Genomic DNA, 21,505 nt, shown 5'->3' on the forward strand with positions numbered 1-21,505 from the left:
TTATTCTAGAGATCAAGCAAAACAAAAATGGCGGACAAGAAACATTTTCTCGACCAACTTACAAAACTACATCTTAAGATTATAGAACAGGTAAATTTTGAAAATAAATACTACTCTATTGACTCAGTGGACTTTAGCTATTGTGTAAGATTTCGCTTATTTTTGCAGAAGTTGTCAAACGAGAGAGATGCGGCAACTGCGCAATACTCGGGTTCAAACTTTGGTCGTTTGCCTCTGGGATCAGCACTTTTACCAACTACTGGATTCGTAGACTCTGGTAATTATAAGCATGGTAGGGATAGAGGTCTCTCAAGCTTGTTTGTCAATCGACTTAGCTTGTCGAAGTCATACCTGTCAACCCCGAAAATCTGAGAGAGGTGCAGGACTGCGTATATCACTATTATCAAGACCAATCATTAAATGTGATATATCATGATAATTCTTATATGTTTCTTGTATTTAAGGCCCTAAATATCATGATTTATCAAGAGTCTGATGGGGGTTGATATTTTGATATTCTTCAAAGGGTTTTTATCATATAAGCATTTGTGTATCATGATATTATCAGAATATTTAATGAGACACAATTTCTTCCAAGGCCCATGATATAGTGATATATCATGATATTATCAGAATATTTAATGAGGTACATTTTCTTCCAAGGCCCATGATATAGTGATATATCATGATATTATCAGAATATTTAATGAGGTACATTTTCTTCCAGGGCCCATGATATAGTGATATATCATGATACTATCCGAATATTGAATGAGGCACATTTTCTCCCAAGTCCCATGATATAGTGATATATCATGATATTATCAGAATATTTAATGAGGCACAATTTCTTCCAAGGCCCATGATATAGTGATATATCATTATATTATCAGAATATGTAATGAGGTACATTTTCTTCCAAGGCCCATCATATAGTGATATATCATGATATTATCAGAATATTTAATGAGGCACAATTTCTTCCAAGGCCCATGATATAGTGATATATCATTATATTATCAGAATATGTAATGAGGTACATTTTCTTCCAAGGCCCATCATATAGTGATATATCATGATATTATCAGATTATTTAATGTGGCATAATTTCTTCCAAGGCCCATGATATAGTGATATATCATGATATTATCAGAATATTTAATGAGGTACATTTTCTTCCAAGGCCCATGATATAGTGATATATCATGATACTATCCGAATATTTAATGAGGCACAATTTCTTCCAAGGCCCATGATATAGTGATATATCATGATACTATCCGAATATTTAATGAGGCACAATTTCTTCCAAGATCCATGATATAGTGATATATCATTATATTATCAGAATATGTAATGAGGTACATTTTCTTCCAAGGCCCATCATATAGTGATATATCATGATATTATCAGATTATTTAATGTGGCACAATTTCTTCCAAGGCCCATGATATAGTGATATATCATGATATTATCAGAATATTTAATGAGGTACATTTTCTTCCAAGGCCCATGATATAGTGATATATCATGATATTATCAGAATATTTAATGAGGTACATTTTCTTCTAAGGCCATGATATAGTGATATATCATGATATTATCAGAATATTTAACGTGGCACAATTTCTTCCAAGGCCCATGATATAGTGATATATCATGATATTATCAGAATATTTAATGAGGTACATTTTCTTCCAAGGCCCATGATATAGTGATATATCATGATATTATCAGAATATTTAATGAAGTACATTTTATTCCAAGTCCCATGATATAGTGATATATCATGATATTATCAGAATATTTAATGAGGCACAATTTCTTCTAAGGCCCATGATATAGTGATATATCATGATATTATTAGAATATTTAATGATAGTAACATTTTTTTCTTATTGGAGTGTCAAGTCTTAAAAAAAAACATAAGTAGAACGAAGCTAATAATATATATAAATGAAAACATTCTAAAATAAATATTACTATAATTATACAGTTCTGACTGGTGATGAGTAGAAAGAAGCTATGTAAGTATAAGAAAAGCTATTTATTTTTAGGATAAACTGTTGAAATAAGTGTTCAAATATTATTCTTCCCCAGGGAATAAAAAAAAAATGTGTAAACAATCCATAAATTCTTATGCCCTTATGGGGAAAGTCTTATTGAACTAAAGTATCACAACTGCCATGGTACTGACAAAAATTTTCCAAGATTCAAGGCGTCAACACTGAGTTGTGCGAACAGGGCTTTCGTCGCCTGAACAATAACTTCGAGGTCACTAGAAAAATGACCCAGTACAAGCGTAACATTTTATTTTGGTTTGTCAACAACAGCTTCAACAGAGATCTTGAGAAAGAGCTAAAAAGGCGAAAAATGATATGAACCGTAAAGTGAAAAAAAAAAACACTACCAGGATGAAGCTTTTTATTATTATCCAAAGCACACGGAAATCGCCGAAATAAAAAAGATACGTTTTCCAATTTATCACTTTTAGTCTGCCGTTTGTCAAGTAAAAACAAAAAAATGATATTATCATGATATATCGTACTATCAATCTTAGTGTGCTGTTGGTCATGTAAAACAAAAATTAATGATATTATCATGATATATCATACTATCAATCTTTAGTGTGTCGTTGGTCAAGTAAAACAAAAAAAATGATATTATCATGATATATCATACTATCAATCTTAGTGTGTCATTGGTCAAGTAAAACAAAAAATGATATTATCATGATATATCATACTATCAATCTTAGTGTGTCATTGGTCAAGTAAAACAAAAAATGATGTTATCATGATATATCATTTGCTTACTGTTTATGTTATTTTGTTCAACATTGATAATAATAAAATGATATGATATTGATACCATGATAACTTGCTATTTTGGAATTTCACTTTATCCTGCTAATTTCTATTTATTGATAGTGATATTTAGATTTTTCAATCTACCTGCCTCTCTTATTAATGAGAATGATAGTGATAATTTGATATTCCTTTTTGGGGAGTCAACTACCATGATAATCCAATTGATAATGACATTTTGATATTTCACATTGATATTTCACTTAGAATTTTTTCAAGACAATATCATCACCCAAAAATCATTGAAATATCAAATTATCAATTATCAAATGAATGATAAACAATCATGATATTTTGATAATCTGCAATCCTGCACCTTAGTGGAAAATCTCAAGGCTTGAGAATTTTTTTGGGGGAGGGGGGGGTATATTCATTTTTTTGGGGAGGGGTGGGTTTAACCTTGCAGGCGTTTGCCGTATAGAAAGCTCTCGTAAACAAACACACTTATAGATCTCACGGGGGTGTAAGATAAATTGTGCTACGCAAGGAAATTACTATTTCAAATATTTTAATAGAAAATAGGCAAAATGACGATTTTCTTTAAGATATTTTTTTGGAAGTGATAAAAATCGCTAAAAAGCAGGAGACTTGTGCTCAACGCGGGAGAACAGGAGAAGGGGTCCAAAATCTTGAGACTCCCGCCTAATGAGGGAGAGTTGACAGGTATGCTAAGTAGAGGAGACGTGGTAGTACAGGCCCGTACCCAAGAGTTTTCTTAGGTGGTGGGGGGAATGGGGTGCGAAATCCGAAAAAGTGGACAAAATTTTTCCATGGTAGGGGGTTGGGAGTGGGTGTATCTTCTGATAAAAATCTTGCCACCCTTAAAAAAACGTTTTAATATTATTTTCATGCCATGTTTATTATCAGATCTGGCTACAAAAATTGATTTATAGATTTATGACATACCAGATTAATGTAGATTTTTTTTGTAATTTGCCTGTGCTTTATAGTTTTGTCTTAAAATTGTGCACCGAAAGTGGAACTACTGCCTGTGTGTGTGTGTGTGTGTGTGTGGGGGGGGGGGGGGGGAGTGGTGCGAACCCCCTGCACCCCCCTGGGTAGCGGCCTGTGGTATCATGTTCATTTGTTCAGTGGCGCAAAGCTATATAAGAATCATGTACTTTTAGCATTCATTCAGGATTAGTTGGGTAGGCTTGTTTGACATATTTAGTAAATATATTTGTTGAGCTTATTAAAGTAAGCAATAAATTAATCTTTTAGCTTGCACTTGTAACATACTATTTGGGAAAACTTTATATAGTCTCAATAATGGTTTATCTTATATTCTATGTTATAGATTTTGGTGCTCAACAGCTACTCCAGACTGAACTTATGAAAACAGAAATGCTCCTAGAAAGATCAAAGGTAAATGATTTAACCTTCCTTAAATTACCATTATTCGGTTGATAATTACAGTGAGGACACAGAAGATTGGCCATTCTGAACAACTTTGGCCAATCAGATTCAGCTTGAACATCGTAAACATTTTGAAAAAAAGTCCAGCCAATCAGGTTAGGGTGTTCTCACACTCAATCGACAATACAGACAGTCTGGCTACGGTCAACTACATGTACAAGGTCAAATAAACAATGTCCAGCCATTCTCATTGGCTGAACTTTTTTTTCAAAATGGTTACGGTGCTCAAGCTGAATCTGATTGGTCAAAGCTGCTCAGCTTGGCCAGCTTTCTGTGTCCTCACTGTAATTATTTTTATAAATCATTAAAATTCATTGTATTTATAATTATAAACAATAACAATGGAGTGGTTGATCAACATTTTTTAATTACCAGCGCAATTTTTCTTTCAGGATGAGCGCCGTGCGAAATATAAAACTCAAGGACAGCCGTCAAATGCAGAGAATTATGCCATGGAAATGGCATCTCTGATGATGACACAGAATGCCCAACTTCAGCACTTGCTACTCAGCCAAATGAGAAACAGTACAGACCCTCAGTCCGAAGGGGCACCAAGAAGAAACAAGGACAATCCAGTTTCTGTAAGGCTTCTGGAAATTCAGCCTGTTAGTACACGTGAAATGACCCCATTTACAATGCTTCCCAATACAAAGAAAGGTAAGGCTGGTTGCATAGAGTTTGGGAGTGAATAGGTCATTCCAGCTATAAGGGTGCACACACACTTACCATTGAAACGTACATTAACAACAGTACCGTCATTCAGCGCACGCTTCGTTTGATGTAAGCTTAAAATAGCATGCGCTGCATTCTGGTAGTTGAGGTAGGTCTCTATGGTTATGCGTGCAAACTTATAGCTGGAATGGCCTATTGAGCTGTGAGGATAGGGGGAGGCAACACACAAGTGGTGTTTCGAGAAATTGTGTTCTGTAAACCAGCCACTAGAGATACAATGTGTCAGTACATGAGAAGTACACTCTTCCAATACAAAAACAGTGGCATTAAGGTTAGTTTGTGGCTCAGCTTGGAGGATAGGGGAGGCATGCATTGACAAGGCATGCATTCACAGTGTATTAGGATTATGTGTATGAGGAGCTGTTGTATTTTCAAACAAATTTGTTTAATGAAGAACAAAACTTACTAGATGGTTATGTCCAGATTTCTTCACATTTCTTCAGATTCTTTCTTCAGGTTTCTTCATATTTTTCTTATTGAGTGTAACCGATTAGTGTTCTCTAAGAGAATTATTTCTTTTGACAGAATTACCAAGGCCACCACCACCACTTAGACCCAAGCCACAGGCTGTCCGTATTCCCAGTCCCCAGGTGAGGCTTGGCTTGCAGCCTACAACTTTTTAAAACCCATCACATAATGTGTTGGTGCTAGGTGCCTTGTCACTAAATGCCATCTGTTTCTCAAGGGAATAATAGATGAATCGCCAAATTATACCAACTAAAAAGGTTCCATGGGTAATCTGTCATATTGATTGGATTGATGATAAGAGATTCGTCTGTCTGGGGATTATTGTGTACCTCTTTTACAGATGTCAAACTTCAGGCGAGTACACAGGAGGTGCGCAGGGTGAGCGAACCCCCCCTTAGTGGTAAAAAAAAACCCAGGGTCATTTCTTATAAAGGAATCTTCAAAGACTGTACTTGTGCTTGCATATGACTGTGCAAGTGGACACACGCCTGAAACTTTACCTGCAGCCAGTGTTTAGGACTAACCCTGTCAAGTAGGTACGTCTCAGTCACCATCTATTTTTCCATAGGTGTCTCATCCCCGTGGTATTGCAACTCCACCTAGACCTACAGAGAGGTTACCCGAAGTGCAACATCAACCCAAAACAGCCCAACGAGATCGCACACAGCCTCAGCTAGAAGGCTTTCTCAACCAACCATCCATCCACGATCCCTCAGAAAACTCTTACCCCTACCCTGGCCCTCCACGTGTTAGGAAGCTACGGCATGTGTTTTACGCAGCATGGTTCTGCCTTATTTTGATTTCCTTGCTCAGAAGACTGGCAAATAGGCGGCTCAAAGCTATGGTAAAACTAGATGAGAATATTCAACTTGCTATTGTAGAAATTCACAGACGGTATTACCTCAACCAAGACAATGCTATATGGAGTTCATTGTATGATGCTATCAAAGAAGGATGTTTTGACTTAAATGTCAAAAGCCCTGGGCTGTTCGGCAAGTTGTCTCAGGAGCAGCAAGCTATCCTATCAGAGCTAGCGTCCATCATAGAGACAATTGTATATAATATAACTGAGATTAAGGAGGGACGGTCTGGAATTCTCAGTGTTGGCAGAGACGGAGTGCTGTGGAACATGTCTAAGAGAGGCATGGTTCTTCCAAGTAATTACTTCTGGGGTGTGGAAAAGGTAGAGTATGGTTGCACTATTTCTTAAAAACCGTAAAGTTGAATTATGGCCAGGGGATTTGAGGTGCAACCTTGCATGTGACTGGCTAGCTCTTTCATTTTGTTTGTTTCCAAAGAAAAAATATTGCCCAATGCCCGATTCTTTGGCTCAGATTAAGGGCTTATGGTCTAAACATCAGCGTTTTTGTTGCCACACTTGTTGGCTAGTGAAGTTGATGCAATCACATTTCTCACATCCTAATTGGCCTACTTCCCAAAACTGTTAAAGTGAATCCATTGACTCGTTATTGTGCTCTACGGGTTCGGTAGATGAGATAACAGGACTCGTTAAGGTGCGCTACAAGCTCGGTAGATGGGATAACGCTACTCCTTGTGATGGACTCATTATGGTGCGCTACAGATCAGTCTGTAATACAAGGACATTCATTAAAACAAGGAGTCTTCATACTAACTACTATTTGCCTCAAGGACCATATTCATTTGACCGCAAGTGGTGAGCTGGGGGACATAGACCAGCAGTCCTGTGTGATGCTTGTCCTGGGCCTGTTTGTATCACGCGGTCTTGTCTCAACTATCCTATTGCAACCCATGGACTCTGGCCTGTGTCCTATGCCACCTAGCAAAGTTGCCAAGAGCAACTTGAAGGTAAGCTTCACATAAAATGCTTGTAAAATGAAAGGGTGTTTTTTTTTGCTATGGCCACTCATCCTGTCTGATGGCCCACAAATTTCTCTAAACACCTTGTAGTCTTCCATTGCATATGATTTATCAGGGCTGTAGCAGGGGGTGGGGCATTGGGGGCACTTCTCCCCCCCCCCCCCCCAATATTTTGTAAGGAAATGACCAGGAGGGGCATCGCTGAGCCCCCAATATTTTTTAATGTATATGTATTGTGCCCCCCCCCCGTAATCTTACATGTCCTGCTCGGCTCTGTTTATCCTGGTGATGGTTCCTTATGTCCCTAGAGATCATACATAGTATGAGAGTCTCAATTCCTGGGCCTGGTTTCTCGAAAGCAGGTCAGTGCTTACCCACGGATAAATCTGGTTATCGGGACATTTGATAAGCCCCTTATCTAAAGAACGCCTTTGATCTAATGAACGCCCCCCCCTAAACTTACAAGTTTGTTATGAACGCCCCTCTCCTTCCCTGCTGCCTTCCCTGCCAGCTTAAAAACAAACGACATAGGACTTCAAATGGTAATTTAATTGCCATCTTGCTTAATCAACACTGGTAAGCGAGTAGCGTCTTGTTCAATGTCAAGTCCAAAATGAGGGTACCGCTCTCTAGCATTCCTGATCTCATTGCTTGTGATGTCAGCAATTTTATTTCGTTTTGTCCTCGCATTGTAGCATCCAGGAATAAGGCCTACTTCTCGTTTCCGTTTACTGCATATTTGCACCATTAAATCATTGCATTCGTCACATGGTAAACTCTTGCTACGCAGGCTAAAATTTAAAGTGGCTGAGACTAGAACCCCACTGCACTTGGGCAGGGCCGTAGCCTGCATGATGCAAGTGAGGCACTCGCCTTGGTAAAATTTTGATGTTTTAGTGTTTCATTATTAAAAAGTATGAGATAAAACACCTGCTTTTGTTGGATTTATCATCCAGTGGCTAGCTTTGCCTCAGTGAAATTTAGATTTAGGCCTGTTGGATCTGTTAAATTTTTATAGTTTGTAAAGAATGCCCCTTTCTAATAAACGCCTCCTATCTAATGAACGCCCTCTTCTCGGACCAGCAAAATTTAATAAACGCCCCGGGCATTTATTAGGTCATTTACGGTATTTATCTCTGGGTTAGCGTTAACCTTCTTTCTAGGGACCCGGCCCTGGACCTCACAGGAAGAACCAAACCAGAAGCAGTGAACGTCTAATTTTAGTCTTGCCTTGACCTGTTTACTAGGATGAGACCCTAGGCAGGTTTTTACATATCGCCTGCAGGGTCACTTGGTGAGTGGATAGGTGTATGGACACAAGTGAACATAGATGGCAGAGTATAAAAATATGTTCAATATCAATGTTTGCTCTTGTTAGCTGGCAAATAATTTGGGCAGAATCTAAACAATTTACTGGGGTGGGGGTTAGTGCCCCACCCTTCTGTATGTCTCATCATCTTTGAGTCGTTTTACACTAGTTGAACTGTAGCACACAATCATACACTTACAAAAAATCAAGGTTGAGAAAGGGATGCAAAATGAATAAGTACATAATAAATGTTCTATCTTGCAGGTGCTAGGGTCTTTGATAATGAAAATAGTGCGTGACGTATCTACTGGTAAAAATAAAAAAGCAATGGTAAGAATTGATGCTGATCTCTGATCATTGCAATGAAGTTTAACATGAGTCCATCTCTGCTAGCTAGCTCTTATTCAGGGTTATTCTGAAATGTTTTGTTTTTCAAACATTGGGAATCCTGTGGCACACCCCGGCCTTTGTGTGCGCCACAGGGTTCCCAATATTAGAAAAAAACATTTTCGAATAATCCCGTAGCAGGCTACATCTCTCTGAACTATTTTTTAGGCCCTGGCGCCTGAGATCAGCTCTGAGTTGTACAGTGACAATGAGATGAAATTCCTCTACAAGAAACTTGACAGTACATTTATATGGAGTAAGGTATGTTTTTGCTTGAAAGTTTTATATTGGTCTATAATGGGTAGTTTCGGCTTGTGTACATGCATTGGTATCCCCATATCCCCCCTTGTACCCCCATACTCACCCCAAGTACCCCATACTCACCACAAGTACCCCCATACTCACCCCAAGTACCCACATACTCACCCCAGGTACCCACATACTCCCCCCTTGTACCCCCATACTCACCCCAAGTACCCCCATACTCACCCCAAGTACCCCATACTCACCACAAGTACCCCCATACTCACCTCAAGTACCCCAAACTCACCCCAAGTACCCCCATACTCACAACTAGTAATCCCATACTCACCCCAAGTACCCCCATACTCACCCCAAGTACCCCCATACTCACCCCAAGTACCCCCATACTCACCCCATGTACCCCATACTCACCCCAAGTACTTGTTGTTAGATTTTATTAGACCTTTCTCGTAACCTTAGTACTTTGGGAACATATTGTCTCTATTAATAGTTTTTCAATCCATTTATTGTATTTTATCTGAATTCTAGGCCAATCTACTCAAATGGGCAGAAGCCTTTGTGGATGACCTGAATAAAAGTTGATCAAGAAGTACTAATTACTTCATACCCAAAGGGTAAAACATTTGACATGACACATTTAAACATTCCCTGAAAGGGAAATGTATTTTCATGTTTATAAATGGTTGCCAACTATACAAATTTATTTAAAATGGGCAATCTTGACTGGATTTTTTTTCTGTTATGTTTTGTCCTTTCCCAAAATGTGGGTAAATTTGCATATGATCTTTCTCTCTAAGCCAGGAGACTAAACAAACAATCTGTTTTAACATGGCTTTGAATTTGTTGTAAAAATGTTTTTACAAGTTTTTGTTGTAAAAAAGTTATAAAATCTGTTTCATAATAAGCAAATTAGTCTAGTCCCTTGCTATCTTAACTCCTGTAAGACTTTGGTGTTATGATCAGCGAATCAGCATCTGTGAAATAGAAGGTAATAAAATGAAATAGAACGAAAGAATGATTAACAGTGAAAAAACATTGGGAGCAAGTGTTAAGCCAATGCCACAATGCCCCATAGGGACCGTGCCCCCCCCCACTTTTTTGTAAAAAACATAACAAAATGACCAGAGGGGTGTGTCTGTGCCCCCACGCCCCCTACCCTCCCCACTCTCCCCAGTTTAAAGTCTCATAATCATAACCCTCTCAAGTGTTTCAAATAGGAAAGAAAAAGCAGCCAAGCATGCTAGCAAGCATTACAAAAATATTACAAAACTGCTTGTACAACATATTAGAAGGTGTTCTGAATTCATTTGCCAACATTTTCTGTTGGTCTTACTCAACCAGGAAATGTGGTATCATTGTAAGTCGATGTTGTGGTTGTTTGCACAGGGGTTAAGATCTGGGGGGGGGGGTCTTCCCATGTCGACTTGATAGGGATGCTCGTCATATTTTTTAGGGGTCAAAATCGGGCCTCATGTATTTAAGACTGAATAAAATTGTATTGTTCTACGTACAGTTTTGTTGGATGAGATTTGGGTATATCAGCCCAACAAAGGAATATTTGCTATCGCTTGAGTGAGATGTCTTCTCTTTTCTGTGCATTTCTTCATGAGTATGTAGTGGGTCTTCAAAACTCCTGCAAACACAATATCCCCAGGATTCAGAAAAAAATATATATCACAAATTCACACCAGTTTTCACTCACAATCAATCTCAATACCACGAAGATAGTAATAGTAATAGAAGTAGTTTATATCACTGAGGCATGTTACGGTAACAATAGAGGTTACTACTTAAAAAAAAAAAACATCACAAATTCACACCAGTTTTCACTCACAATCAATACCACGGAAATAGTAAGTAATAGAAGTAGTTTATATCACTGAGGCATGTTACAGTAACAATAGAGGTTACTACCTTAATAGATCGGCATGCCTATGGCATAGATGCTATAGCTGTATTTTGTAGTAAGAAACAATATCAAAATAGATGTTTTAGTTATAAACAGTGTGTGTGATCAAGAATATTTTCACAGTTTTTGGATTAGACGATTCACCCAAACTTGGGGAGCAAAGTTCCCCAAATAAACTGAATTCATCTCATCAATTTATTCAATGTCAAAAAATAAAAAAATATTTATGTATTTGATGTCAGTTGAAAAAAATGTTGACTCTTATTACCTACGCCTTTTGCAATAAATGTACTTTTCAGTCAACAGCCTACCTTCTCGGTAGACTGTCATTAAAAGTCATGGAAAATATCAAGAGTTAAGAAACATAATAAAACCAATGAGACGTGTATTTTTGAGTGAGATATAAGTCTCCTTTAGATTATAAAGGAACATTTTTTTCAAAAGTCATTGCAGTTTTGAAAGTCTGAAATCATGTGAAGGTTGATCAGGCTCCCATATCCAGTCCCCACTTGGTTTGCAAGAGACATTTATTTTTCCAAGGGAAGAATCCTAGGGAGGGTAAATGACAAACTCATATTTTGTGATGTGTGTGGTTCCTTGCATCATGGGCCATACCATCCAAGATGTGCTCCACAGCGAGGGCATACAGCGATCCTCCAGGCATACCCAGGGAACCACGAGTGCTCAGTAAAGGCCTTTATGCAAGAGAGTGTTATATCTTATTAATAAGACACCATGTTGATTATGGCTTGTAGTCTGAAGATTGTTTCTCTGCCTTGTGGGTGGGATACCAACAGACTTAATGCCTTCCTTACATATAATTACCAGTGATTTTTCTTTACATTTTATTATAGATTTTGTATATTATTGTATGAATGTTGCTGCTAAACTGTTATTCAGGCCTAACCGGCAATAAACATACATTGATTGATTGATTGACCAGTATTCACAAGGTTGGCAAATTCACCTATTTAAACATAAGTTGGACCATGCAAAGTCCTAGCACCTCATGCATATCATTGATAATATTAACAAGGTAATATCTCGGCCCTTGAAAGGTGGAAATAGTTCAAACATCTAACAAACATGCTGTTTTTATCATTACTTAGAAAAAGCCTTCCTAAATATGATAGGAGAACAACCAAATACAGCATATGCAAGAATCTGAGAATCAAAAACCAAACTAAACTAGGTAAACATTACTCACCCCTCCTTGCTGCTTTATGTTTGCAGCATCTGCTGTAATTACTTCAAAATAGTTTCCTGGAAAAGAAATATAATTAGCTGTTTATGATTGGCTCCTTAATAGCTCCTTGTTATTTCCACCTTCTTTGCATCTTCCTTCGATTCTTTTGACAAGAAGCAGGCCCGTAGACAGGATTGTGTGCAGGGTGGTTCGTTTTTCCATTTCAGTGGACCAAATCTCCGGTATACCCCTCCCCTCGCCTTATAACATTAGGCAATCAATACTTCAAATAAATTCAATCTTGTATTTAAAATGTTATTAATAGGGTGCTTTTTTAACATATAGCGATAATAATAAAGAAATTATTATAAAAAGATTTTTATAGTCATTAAGACATAATTAATGTGGGGGTATATCCAACCAAACGTTATATTTTTTGTTTGCTCTAAGCAAACCTTCAAGCCGGGTGGGGGGGTTGGTCAATGCCACAAAGTGAATCCTTAAAGTCCATGTAACCTTTCAGAGTTGATAGATTTGGTCAATTCTTCACATTTTCATATTCCAAATGGTATGTGGTTCGTATGGACCCAATAAAATGCGCGCTCGCATGAATAACTCAAAACTGTAATAATGAGGTATTTTGATCAACCTTTCAAAAAAAAGCTGTGAACTGGAAAGCCTGGGTCCAGTCATTTGTGACGTAGATCGAGATGCCAATCAAATTATATGAGAAAACATGCGCATGCTTAACTGGTTCCCGTCTTCATGTCTTCTCGTTATTGCTGAAGATCGTTGTGTGGTTACAAGTTTTACCGTCATTTTTACATCTCAACCTGGTAGTCAAATGGTTATTTTACTTATTGGGAAACAAATCGGCAAAATTTAGCAGATATTCTGTAGTCTATGAATTGTTTTTGCATTGTGTGCGCACTGCATTCACAATCAAGAATGGAGACATTTTCACAAGCATGGGCTTTTGTCACTGTACAGACCTTTCATCCATTCCACATCCATTCATCTCTGTTTGCCCAGTAATAGTGCAGTAATGAACATACAAAAACAGCAAAATGTTTTTTAAACTACAATAACCATCGTACCATTGGGGTTTTTAAACAACTGTATCAGGCACTCGTTCACCCCTAGAATAGTGTCATTTCTCTGACGAAGGGCCATTTTGCTACCAACATTCTTGAGATGACCAGCAAATGTTATCTCAGCACCACACCTTCGACAGAGTAAAGCATCTGTAAAAAGAAAAATATGAAATATCTACATTTAACGAAAAAGAGGACAGTCAGAGCAAAGAGAGCTGCAAAGGACACTAATATTACTTTAAAAAAAATTCGTTCAGATAACCATCAAAAATCTAAACAAGCTATATGACTACTTGATTAATGAGAAAGTTATCATTTTTTTTAGTAATGGTTTAGTTCTAGTGTGACATTATGTCTCAATAAATCCTAAAAATAAGTATTTGACAGCTGTCATTTTGTCATACTTAGTAAAATACAAAGTGCAAGAAAGCACTTCCATTTCCATCGCCTGATTTGGGAAACTATTTCAATAACTGAATTTGGTTAATAAAGTATCATTAAAGCTTTATTTATTAGATGGTTATTTTGCCCTCCGATATTGGATAAAAACAAATTTGAGGCTGATTTAGACACTTTAAGGAAAAAAAAGAACAGTGATTTTCTAGAGATTTGTGTGGAGTGTGAATCATTAATGTGTTTCTGTGGGTATGACCCATGAAAGAACAGATCAATGAAGAAAGTGACACTGATGTCAAGAACACTCCCCCACGGATCACAAGTTGCTCATTGGCAAGATGTCACCATTATAATGAGTTAATTTGACAACTAAATATTTAATTAATGTTCATTTCTAAAAAATAAATGATAATTGAATTATAACATAGTAGAAATATAACAGTGTCTAATATGTTAAAAAGTCCCATACTTTTATTCCATACATAGTTTCAAACTTGACAACTTAAATACTAATAGTGATCCACTTACACAAAACATGTTAAAAAAAGTAGGATAATTTTTTTTCAATACAAACATATAACAGATGTGTTAAAGCAAAAAGACAGTATTTAGACACATAGAAACCTTGTTCAGAAGACAAAATATAAAAAAATCTTAGTACAAACAGTAATATTAGATAAGTTATAACTTATTTAGAAAAAGACCTCCAATATACAAACTGATCAAAGGCAGCTAATGATAAGAGAGAGATCATGTTTTTAATGTTTGTTGGATAATTACTGTAGCAAAGAATTATAGGTCAAAAATGGGTTGATATGCCTTTTCACAAAGGGCTGCACTTACTATGGTCTGAAGATTCAAAGAGTTACTGATTTTTAAAGAGCCAATCAGGTTAACTACAAAGCTTTAATTATTTATGAAGCACTTTATATAATCAGTCAACAGACAAACTGAAAGAAAGCAGAGCAAAAACCTTAAAGATTGATCTATATTAAGAGAAAACATTTCTGTTTATTATATTTAAAAGAAAAAACGAGAATAACAAGGAATGCAAGACTGTAGAAGAAAGCGAAATTAGAAAGTTTACAATGGTTTTGCTTTCAATTCCAATACAAGGAGAAGGGATTCCCAAGCAGAAACCAAAGGTAAGGGAAACATGTTTGCGAAAAATAATTAAATTTATTTAACAGAAGATCTGGCAATCCTATGGATCAAAGAAGGACATTCTAGCAGCCCAAATACTATTAATTGGATTAATTAAATGTTTTAATGACTATGTTATGAAGCATGTATCGAGGGTGCTAATAAAAAAAAAAACACGAAAAAGCAATAACAAACCATATGAAATGGTCAAGAGTATTTAGCTTTTTTATTTATTGTATAAAATCGTTAGTCTTCCGATCATGATTTTATTTGGGAGAAATTCTTGCAATTCTAGATCATGTAACGCCTACATAAGTTTGACTACGACTGAGTAGGCAAGAGCTGACGCGTAAAAAATGACTTGCTTTACGCTGCGAGATTAGAATATGGTCTCTTAACCCTCAACCAATGGCTAAGCAAGCCGTTTGATCAACAAGGAGCGTTTTTCTTTCATTGAAACGAAAACAAACGAGCAACATATGAAGGAAAACAAAATATTTTGAACTGACCTGAATTTGATGTGACGTCGACATTTGCCGATTGCGCCTCGAAAATAACACAAAACTTAACGCTAATTAATAGACATACTACATAAATCCGATTGATCATCCTTGTTATCAAAGGCAGTTCTTTTTTTTGGCAAAAACGCCAATAGATTTCGAAAAAAGGTATAAACAAAAAATCTTTAAAATTGGCGCACGATTTTAAAGCATAGCGCATGCGTTTTGTTTATTAACGCTGGCCCAACTCACACCGTTTGGGCTCAAGCATCAAATCGAGGCCAAACTTTCGAGAAAAAAAAATGTGAAGTTTTATTGTCTAGCTGAGGAAGTAAACAAGAGGTTAGCCTTACCAACAAACTGGCTTCCTCGATGGAATTTTGTTCTTCATGGATCGACAGGAGAAATGTAGGGTTTGGGAGCGGATGCCCTCTGAAGAATCTATTACCAAAAGGCGGTTCGCCAAAAAAGGTCACTTTCGCCCTGCAGCAAAGCGGAAAGCGTCCAAGCCGCGTAAGTTCCTTATGTAGAAACTATCCGTGGCGCATCAGCGGAGAAAGACAACAGAGATAATGTAACTTTGGGATTTTTCCAGGCGCCCTGAAGAGCCGTTTTGTTTGCTGTTTCAGTTCCGATTGGACTGATTTCCGTTCCGAAAATAATTTTAAACCATAAGTAAAAGCACATACAATGATTGCATTTGTAATGGTATTTGCAAATAAGCTGCCTAAATGAGCAAGCAATGTTACTTTATTTGTAAGCTTTATGGTTCAAGCAATTTTAGTTTTTTTTTTTTAAACTTTTATAGTTAAAAATCTCTAGAAAAAAAATTAAATTCTCATTGCACTGTTAAGATTTCTTATCGTCCAAATAGTGGAACTTTACCAATAACATTAATCATTTATGCCACATGTCTTCAAGCATTCAAGAAAATTAGTTCCATGTTTTTTTGGTCATTTTACGCAATATTTTTAACTCGATTCAACTGCATTTTGCCTTGTTTTTCTAAAGATGCTATTCAATCATGATGGAGATCCCCTGTTTAGTATTCAAAATTATTTGCTTTACGGTGATCGACGTTTAGTTAGCTTTTTTCTTTCGCACGTCGCACGTGCTAAACGTTCGATTCAAAACAAACCACGTGCTTGGTGATGCGGCCGCAAAGCCCCCTGGGAATCAACATCCTATGACAAGGTGGCCGCGGCCATGAAGTATGGCCAGTGACTGAGTACAATTTTGCATCTGGTTAGTTTCTGAGCCATCGTGCTTTCTTTTCATCGAATTTAACAGCATTTGGCCTCTCAAAGCACCCCATTATCTTTATAGATGTTTATTTTTTAATTTTGTTGAGAAATAATTGGAATTTTTTGCAAACGTAGCACCGAAAGTCACACCCCCGATTTATCTCCCTCGGTTGCAGTTTTGGAGAGGAAGGTATGCCTTGCTTTCGTTGAATTCACGCGTGGTTTTCTTGTGTTTAGATCCGTCCAATGAGTTTTCCATGCGTTCTTGGCATGCACGAAGTTGGATGGGACGATGGTACCTTTCACAGCAGCACTGGAGCTGCACAAAAACTTGGAACTAGGCCTTCGAATGGCGGAACCAAGAACAGCGGCTTTGAAATAGTCGGTGGGAAATCCAACGGGGAAGTTGCGAGCTATCTGTTTCAGCGACAAGGAGTTGCTACGAGCTTTTCAAAAACCGTAGGAGAAAAAGAAGAAGGAGGTTTTAGTGGCCAGAGATGGTCGTCGAATGAAGGCATGAATGAGGTAAGAGCAGTTCTATCTTCGAGTTGATGTAGTGCGGTTGGAAATATGGCGACCGAAGAGCTTGCATGCCGCGTCGTATTCATGTGTCTTTTGTTTTTCCATCAGTAGAGCCGTGCCTGTTGGCTTTAGGAGCTATTAAGTTTATGTTTTCTTGAATCATTTTAATGAAATGAGTTAATCTATCCTCGTTTTAGGTTATGTTGAAGAGGGAATGGGATTTAATGTTTGGCGCACTAGCGAAGCAAAACAAAAAACGACGCATCGAAAGTTCGCCCTAGGAATTTTCCAATACCTCTTCAGCAAAAACTTATCTGTTGCTATATTCAAGCAGAACATTTATCTAGATTTATAATTCTTTTTGGCAAAGTGCTTGAATTTATAAAAGTTAGTCAGTCGTGCGATTTTCCCTAACGTGCTCATAACTCACTATTCCATAAGGCAAGTCAAACACGATTCCAGAACGTGTTATCGTTCGATGGCCTCGATATCAAATCGAATAACAAATCGCACAGAATTCAACCGTCTCCCAGTACGAGTTAGACTGTGATTAGAAAATAACTATTTAATTTGGAACTATTGTTCGAGGTTGAATTCTTGCAGAGTAAGTTGGGGAGTAATTAGAACCGAGGTTGTCTGAGACATCGCGCGATGTTTTTATTCTGCACTCATCTCTCGAATTTTCGAACAAGCGTCTACACCGAATATCGTACAGCTTATTAAATTCGTATTTTTTTCTTATAGATTTTTTAAAAAGGATACCGTTGTAATCCAATTTTATTTCTAAATCTCATGCGATGATATAAGTTCAGATCCAAAGTTCGAGATGAGCTTTCACAATTCCCACTCCAAAGAACGACTTAAAAACAAATTAGATGTTTTCTATCAGTGTTATCAAAATCTCCATGCGATAAATGCGATGATTTTTTGTACCAAAAGATCCTTAAAAGCTTGTTTGCTTGTATTATGTTTGTCTAGCTGGAATAAATAGACATTTTACTGTTTAGGAAATGTGCTCATTTGGCAGAGAAATGGACCTTGTTGTTATTACATCACTCTGAAGAGCAAGTTTTAGTCGAGTCCCGGTCTTATTGTTTGTTGTTAATTTGCCAAACAGTTACAGGATTTTAACCTTATAAATCAATCCCTTATTTCTTATCCAAAGTATAAATATATATCCCATTCGCTCTTGAATATTTATCCCTGTACGCTACTTTTTACCCTTTCTGTTTTGAAGTTTTTCTGGACTTGCTCATCCATATCGCCATTATAGTTCTATTAATTCAAGTTTACAGGGTGATTGTCATGTTTTTTTTTTCTCCTTCGATTCTCATTAACTTGCAAATATGGCTTTTATTCGTTGCTTTTATTTAACACCAGCAAGAGAAAGAAAAGAGAGCCAGTTTTCATTTCAAATCAGTGCCTTTGGAACCAAAATTAGCTAATTTTTGAAAATTCAAAATCTTCCTCACATCGTGGAAGACTTGCAAATTATAGATTGTATCTCCAATTAAAATTTCAAAACATATTCACGCCACTGCTTAACTACGACATTAATTATCACAAGTTTTCTCTTTTTTTTTTTTTTTTTGATGTTTTTCACTTCTTCCAATTTTGTTATCCATGACTAGGGTAAAAGGTATGTTTTATTGTCTCACAAGTGTGGTGCTCCATTAGTGTACACCTAGTCTATTCTGGGCATCATATTATTGGCTAGAGAATGGAGTCTGTTTAACACATCGATGGCCTAAGCTTGTGATTAGTAAATTTGTAACAATAAAAATACTGCACAAGTAAATATTTGAGGCATTGTAGTGTCTTTGTAGACTTCCACACATCAGGAGTTTTCTGTGAGTAATTATTCTTACAAAGGACAAGAAGACTTGTATTTGAATACTGTGGGTAATGACCACCAAACCAAATTTCCTCCACCTTTCATTCATTTCTAATAAGAGGTCTGTGGATGACGGTCTAGTTGTTTGGAGTAGTGGATAAAAGTTCGTAGCTGATTAAAACTAGCCATATATTTAGCCCATACAGCTTCTGTCCAAGACTTGCAAAAATGCAAAGCTGTTATTTTACTTTTTTGTGGTGGTTGTTTTGACAAAGCTTTATAATTTGTTTTATGATTAAAATTTGTCAATTCTGAAAGTACTTTCCAGACTACATGTCTTTTAGTTTCTTATTGTTTATAATAGTAAGATTAAAGTTGAGTCAAGTTAAGTCCTGAGATGAAATAGAAAGAAATTTGTAAAGAATTGTGGTACTGTACAGGACCCGAAATGATTCCCCAAAAATCTCTAACTGATGGCGGGACCCAAAACGATACCAAGGACATGGGTGCAGAAGAAATCACTTGCAATTATTTAAGCATTATTAAGGGTTTCCAGTGACTTTATTTCTAAAGAATGTATAACAGGGTTGAAAACAAATGCACAACTTTTGATTGCTACTGAAAGGAATATAACATAAACATAGCCTTGCTCAAAACAACCAAATTTTTGACCTTTCAGCACACCAAACATTTGCAGTTTCGACACATGACTATGGCGCTATAAACCTCGTTTCCGGTAAACATCACCCCTAAAAATCTATTCATTTGACAACCAAATGTGTATTTCACCACGAAATTCATGCCCACGCCACAGGCTTACCAACCTCTAAGTCTCCAGTCAATCCCAGTATTAAACTAGCTAGATTATTTTCACAATTGATCACCTCCTGTAATTGTCCTATATGTCCAATGTCTTTTATCTTAGAATAAAGGTCACAAACACTCATTGCTGCGAAATCCCTCAACTGCTCAAACGTTAGAAATACCGCTTATTTTGAATAAATACACACCACAAGGCAATGAGAGAGTTTTAGGTCAGTTAAGATTTTAAGAAAAGACGCGGGGTCGAATCGATTGAATCGGACCAGATGACCAAATGCAGATGAGTTTGTATGGCGGTCTTTTTTAATCTCCGAGAAGTCGATTCGATTGAATCGGACCAGATGACTAAATGCAGATGAGTTTGTATGGCGGTCTTTTTTAATCTCCGAGAATCTCCAAGAAGTCGAATCGATTGAATCAGACCAGATGACCAAATGCAGATGAGTTTGTATGGCGGTCTTGGAGAAAAATCCTTCCTAGAAAGCCGTTTTACAAGATACGGGAAAACCAACCACATTCATGTGTTACACCCTTATTTTTTACCTTTCGACAGCGTTTTGTTATAACTACGGCCCGAAAAATATTTTTACGGATAGATTTGCTTCGCACCGTGAGCTAATTTGACGGATGAAAACGCAACAGTTTACAATTTACTTTGGTACCTCTGGTAAAAAACAGAATTCAAGTCATTTTTTTGCTAAACAACTAAGAACAATATTGATTTGAATTTTATGGCATAATAATTGAAACATCACTTCAACTGATGCATTTTATACTCCGATTCTGAGTTAGCCGATAAACGTTAATACAGTACTTGAGTGAAGGAATGACTCAGGGTACTCAGAAAATCGCTCAGTAGAAATACCTTTTGCGCCTAATTCATCCCAAATTGCCACCTATACAAAGTACAATAAAGTCCTCACGTATAACAATGAATGATTTCACCATATCTTTTAAAGTGGTTTTGTAAAAAGGATTTTTTCTCCCACTTCGCAATACAAACTCTCTTATGAAATCGCTCTTTTGGTCCGAAAGAGCCCAGTCCCTCGTGGCATTTCTTTAACTCTGAACTGGCTTATTACAGAAGGTGATCAATCTAGAAAATATTCAAGCTAGTTACCTTGATTGACTGGAGACTGACAGAGAGGTCGGTAAGCCTGTGTCCACATGTGTTTATATTTTTTAATCTCCGAGAAGCAAGTCAAACTGAGCACTGCACTCGAAAAACCCTTTTATTACCATTGCAAAATAAGAGATGTGGCTTTTGTTGAAAGCAATATTATGTAAGTTTTTAATTTCAACATTTTCTTGCGTACAACCCTGCACAATCTCATGATGGGTCTTTTATTAACTAAATGCAAACATTCAAAAAAAATAATAACCTTCAAACATTTCGCTTCCTACAAAAGCAGCATGTCTTTAGACTTATTATGTAAAATTATTATTGATGCCTGGTTCAAATAACTATCAAGGGAATTGTTATTTGACCACGCGATTTCTGACTCAACCACTGTATTTCTAGTGCAGTTGTATATTACTATGTTAATGACATTGTTTTATTTAATGTAAATTT

The 21,505-nt window shown here is 36.9% G+C and overlaps 3 protein-coding genes across 10 annotated transcripts in view; 2 read left to right on the plus strand and 1 right to left on the minus strand.

Annotated features, from left to right (window-relative positions):
- Positions 1 to 10,294, plus strand: LOC116619488. 5 transcript variants are annotated; one of them, XM_048734726.1, is made up of 10 exons: positions 1 to 90; positions 169 to 292; positions 4,165 to 4,232; positions 4,676 to 4,940; positions 5,541 to 5,605; positions 6,052 to 6,666; positions 7,134 to 7,310; positions 8,896 to 8,961; positions 9,187 to 9,279; positions 9,811 to 10,294. In XM_048734726.1, the coding sequence occupies exons 1-10, from the start codon at positions 28 to 30 to the stop codon at positions 9,862 to 9,864; spliced, it is 1,590 nt and encodes a 529-aa protein (XP_048590683.1). In that variant the 5' UTR covers positions 1 to 27; the 3' UTR covers positions 9,865 to 10,294. The 5 variants fall into 5 exon arrangements, 4 of the variants coding, with proteins under 4 accessions (XP_048590683.1, XP_048590684.1, XP_048590686.1 ...); XM_048734727.1 differs by having other exon boundaries at positions 169 to 277; XR_007314259.1 differs by lacking the exons at positions 9,187 to 9,279; positions 9,811 to 10,294 and adding an exon at positions 8,486 to 8,616 and having other exon boundaries at positions 8,896 to 8,948.
- LOC5514702 lies at positions 9,919 to 15,997 on the minus strand. Its single transcript, XM_032384320.2, has 6 exons — positions 15,864 to 15,997; positions 13,475 to 13,621; positions 12,399 to 12,454; positions 11,807 to 11,886; positions 10,794 to 10,915; positions 9,919 to 10,256 (listed from the first exon to the last, which is right to left on the minus strand). Exons 2-6 carry the CDS (start codon positions 13,548 to 13,550, stop codon positions 10,213 to 10,215), a joined length of 378 nt encoding a protein of 125 aa, XP_032240211.1. The 5' UTR covers positions 13,551 to 13,621; positions 15,864 to 15,997; the 3' UTR covers positions 9,919 to 10,212.
- LOC5514691 (pumilio homolog 2) overlaps positions 14,828 to 21,505 on the plus strand; it is a 21,865-nt gene continuing 15,187 nt past the window's right edge. For 2 of the 4 annotated variants that reach the window (XM_001634819.3, XM_032384318.2), the window contains exons 1-2: positions 15,883 to 16,023; positions 16,992 to 17,279. In XM_001634819.3, coding sequence (XP_001634869.2) covers positions 15,883 to 16,023; positions 16,992 to 17,279 — 429 coding nt within the window. Of the gene's footprint in view, positions 15,013 to 15,882; positions 16,024 to 16,612; positions 16,756 to 16,991; positions 17,280 to 21,505 lie in introns of those variants that run through there. The other 2 variants (XM_048734725.1, XM_032384319.2) reach the window with 2 other exon arrangements.

The sequence above is a fragment of the Nematostella vectensis genome, chromosome 11 (assembly GCF_932526225.1).
Source record: "Nematostella vectensis chromosome 11, jaNemVect1.1, whole genome shotgun sequence".
NCBI classification, from domain to species: Eukaryota; Metazoa; Cnidaria; class Anthozoa; order Actiniaria; family Edwardsiidae; genus Nematostella; species Nematostella vectensis.